The sequence below is a fragment of the Corvus brachyrhynchos genome, unplaced genomic scaffold (assembly GCF_000691975.1).
Source record: "Corvus brachyrhynchos isolate BGI_N302 unplaced genomic scaffold, ASM69197v1 scaffold527, whole genome shotgun sequence".
NCBI lineage: Eukaryota > Metazoa > Chordata > Aves > Passeriformes > Corvidae > Corvus > Corvus brachyrhynchos.
The window spans coordinates 111,121-114,306 of record NW_008239051.1 but is presented as its reverse complement, the minus strand read 5'-3'; the positions used below and the strand labels follow the sequence as shown (position 1 = coordinate 114,306).

Genomic DNA, 3,186 nt, shown 5'->3' with positions numbered 1-3,186 from the left:
CCCCAAAACCCGCTTTAGACAGCCCCAATCCTGGATTAACCCCAAAGAGCCAGGATTAACCCCAAAGAGCCGGGATTAACCCCAAAACCCGCCTTAGACAGCCCCAAACCAGCCGGGATTAACCCCAAACAGCCAGGATTAATCCTAAACCAGTCAGGATTAACCCCAAACAGCCCAAATTAACCCCAAACCAGCCCGGTTTAGACAGCCCCAAAACCAGCTCATCCCAAACCCTTCAATCCCATCCCAACCCCATCCCAACCCCTTCAATCCATCCCCAAACCCCCAATCCAGCCCAAAAACCCATCCCAAAACCCCCCCAATCCATCCCAAAACCCCTCAACTGCACCCCAAAGCCATCCCAAACCCTTCAATCCCACCCCAAACCCCCGAATCCACCCCAACCCCGCCCCAAACCCCTCCAATCCATCCTAAAACCCCCACTCCATCCCAATCCATCCCAATCCCGCCCCAAACCCCTCCAATCCATCCTAAAACCCCCACTCCATCCCAATCCATCCCAATCCCGCCCCAAACCCCTCCAATCCATCCTAAAACCCCCACTCCATCCCAATCCATCCCAATCCCGCCCCAAACCCCTCCAATCCATCCTAAAACCCCCACTCCATCCCAATCCATCCCAATCCCGCCCCAAACCCCTCCAATCCATCCTAAAACCCCCACTCCATCCCAATCCATCCCAATCCCGCCCCAAACCCCTCCAATCCATCCTAAAACCCCCACTCCATCCCAATCCATCCCAATCCCGCCCCAAACCCCTCCAATCCATCCTAAAACCCCCACTCCATCCCAATCCATCCCAATCCCGCCCCAAACCCCTCCAATCCATCCCAAAACCCCTCCAATCCATCCTAAAACCCCCAATCCATCCCAATCCATCCCAAACCCATCCCAAACCCCCCCAAAACCCCACAATCCATCCCGAATCCCCCAATCCCATCCCAATCCATCCCAACCTCCCCAATCCATCCCAATCCCACCCCAAAACTCCCCCAATCCATCCCAAACCCATCCTAAAAACCCTCAGTCCATCCCAAATCCCCTCAACCCCACCCCAAAGCCCCTCAACCCATCCCAAATCCCTTCAACCCATCCCAAACCCATCCCAAAAGCCTCAATCCCATCCCAAAATCCCCAAATCCATCCAAAACCCCCCCAAAAAATCCATCCCAAACCCTTCAATCCCATCCCAACCCCACCCCAACCCCATCCCAAAACCCCCCAGTTCTTCCCAAACCCCTCAATCCCATCCCAACCCCCCCCAAAAACCCATCCCAACCCCATCCCAAACCCCAATCCTATTCCAACCCCATCCCAAACCTCAATCCCACATCCCAAACCCCAATCCCATCCCAATCCCATCCCAACCCCATCCCAAACCCCAATCCCATCCCAATCCCATCCCAACCCCATCCCAAACCCCAATCCCATCCCAATCCCATCCCAACCCCATCCCAAACCCCAATCCCATCCCAATCCCATCCCAACCCCATCCCAAACCCCAATCCCATCCCAATCCCATCCCAACCCCATCCCAAACCCCAATCCCATCCCAATCCCATCCCAACCCCATCCCAAACCCCAATCCCATCCCAATCCCATCCCAAAGCCCCCCCATCACATCCCAAATCAACCCCACCCCAAACCGCCCCCAAATCCCTCCAATCCCACCCCAAAAACGGATCCCAAATCCATCCCCAACCCCTCAACCCCATCCCAAGTCCCCCCATTTTGGGGTTTTCACCCCACTTTTGGGGTTTTCCCCCCAGTTTTGGGGTTATCGCCCCAGCTTTGGGGTTTTCCCCTCGTTTTTGGGGTTTTCCCGTTTTGGCGGTTTTCCCCCCACTTTTGGGGTTTTCCCCCCGTTTTTGGGGGTTTCACCCCTTTTATGGGGTTTTGTCCCCGTTTTTGGGGTTTTCCCCCCACTTTTGGGGTTTTCCCCCCGTTTTTGGGGGTTTCACCCCTTTTATGGGGTTTTGTCCCCGTTTTTGGGGTTTTCCCCCCACTTTTGGGGTTTTCCCCCCGTTTTTGGGGGTTTCACCCCTTTTATGGGGTTTTGTCCCCGTTTTTGGGGTTTTCCCCCCACTTTTGGGGTTTTCACCCCATTTTTTGGGGTTTTTTCCTGGCTTTAGGGTTTTCCCCCCGGTTTTCAGGTTTTCGCCCCATTTTTGGGGTTATCTCCCCGTTTTTGGGGTTCTCCCCGTTTTTGGGGTTTTCCCCATTTTTTGGGGTTGTCACCATTTTTTGGGGTTTTCCCCCCAGTTTTGGGGTTTTCCCCCCACTTTTTGGGGTTATCACCCCAGCTTTGGGGTTTTTCCCCTCGTTTTTGGGCTTTTCCCGTTTTTGGGGTTTTCCCCCCACTTTTGGGGTTTTCACCCCTTTTATGGGGTTTCCCCCCCGTTTTTGGTGTTTTCCCCCCAGTTTTGGGGTTTTCCCCCCACTTTTTGGGGTTATCACCCCAGCTTTGGGGTTTTTCCCCTCGTTTTTGGGCTTTTCCCGTTTTTGGGGTTTTCCCCCCACTTTTGGGGTTTTCACCCCTTTTATGGGGTTTCCCCCCCGTTTTTGGTGTTTTCCCCCCAGTTTTGGGGTTTTCCCCCCATTTTTGGGGTTATCACCCCGCCTTTGGAGTTTTCCTCCCGTTTTCAGAGGTTTTTCCCCGCTTTTGAGATTTTCTGCCCCTTTTTGGGGTTTTCTCCCAGCTTTGGGGATTATGAGGTTTTCGCCCTGTTTTTGGGGTTTCCCCCCTGTTTTTGGGATTTTCCCTCTGTTTTGGGGGGTTTTCGCCCCATTTTTGGGGGTTTTCCCCCCGTTTTTGCGGTTTTCACCCTGTTTTTGGGGTTTTCGCCCCATTTTTGGGGTTTTCGCCCCGTTTTGGGGTCCCGCACCTGCTCGGGGGCGGCCGTGGGGACGCGCAGGGGCAACGGGGTCGGGTCCCGCGGCTCCCAGGCCCCCGCGAAGAGATCCTGGAGGTAATTCCCGAGGTACCTGCGGGGATTTGGGGGTTTTGTGGGATTTGGGGCTTTTTGGGGTTTTTCTGGGGTTTTGGGGGGATTTTTTTGGGAGCGGGGGGAGGTTTTTGGGGGCTTTTTGGTTTTTTTTGGTGGGATTTGGGGTTTTTTGGGTTTTTCTGGGGTTTTTGAGGGGGAGGTTTTTTGGGGGATTTGG

At 54.4% G+C, this 3,186-nt stretch overlaps 1 protein-coding gene across 1 annotated transcript in view; it reads right to left on the bottom strand.

The window, feature by feature from the left end:
• ILVBL (ilvB acetolactate synthase like) overlaps positions 1 to 3,186 on the bottom strand; it is a 28,202-nt gene that overhangs the window by 17,261 nt on the left and 7,755 nt on the right. Inside the window, exon 6 of the mRNA XM_017739065.1 lies at positions 2,745 to 3,006. Within this exon, the coding sequence (XP_017594554.1) occupies positions 2,745 to 3,006 (262 nt within the window). The remainder of the gene's footprint in view (positions 1 to 2,744; positions 3,007 to 3,186) is intronic.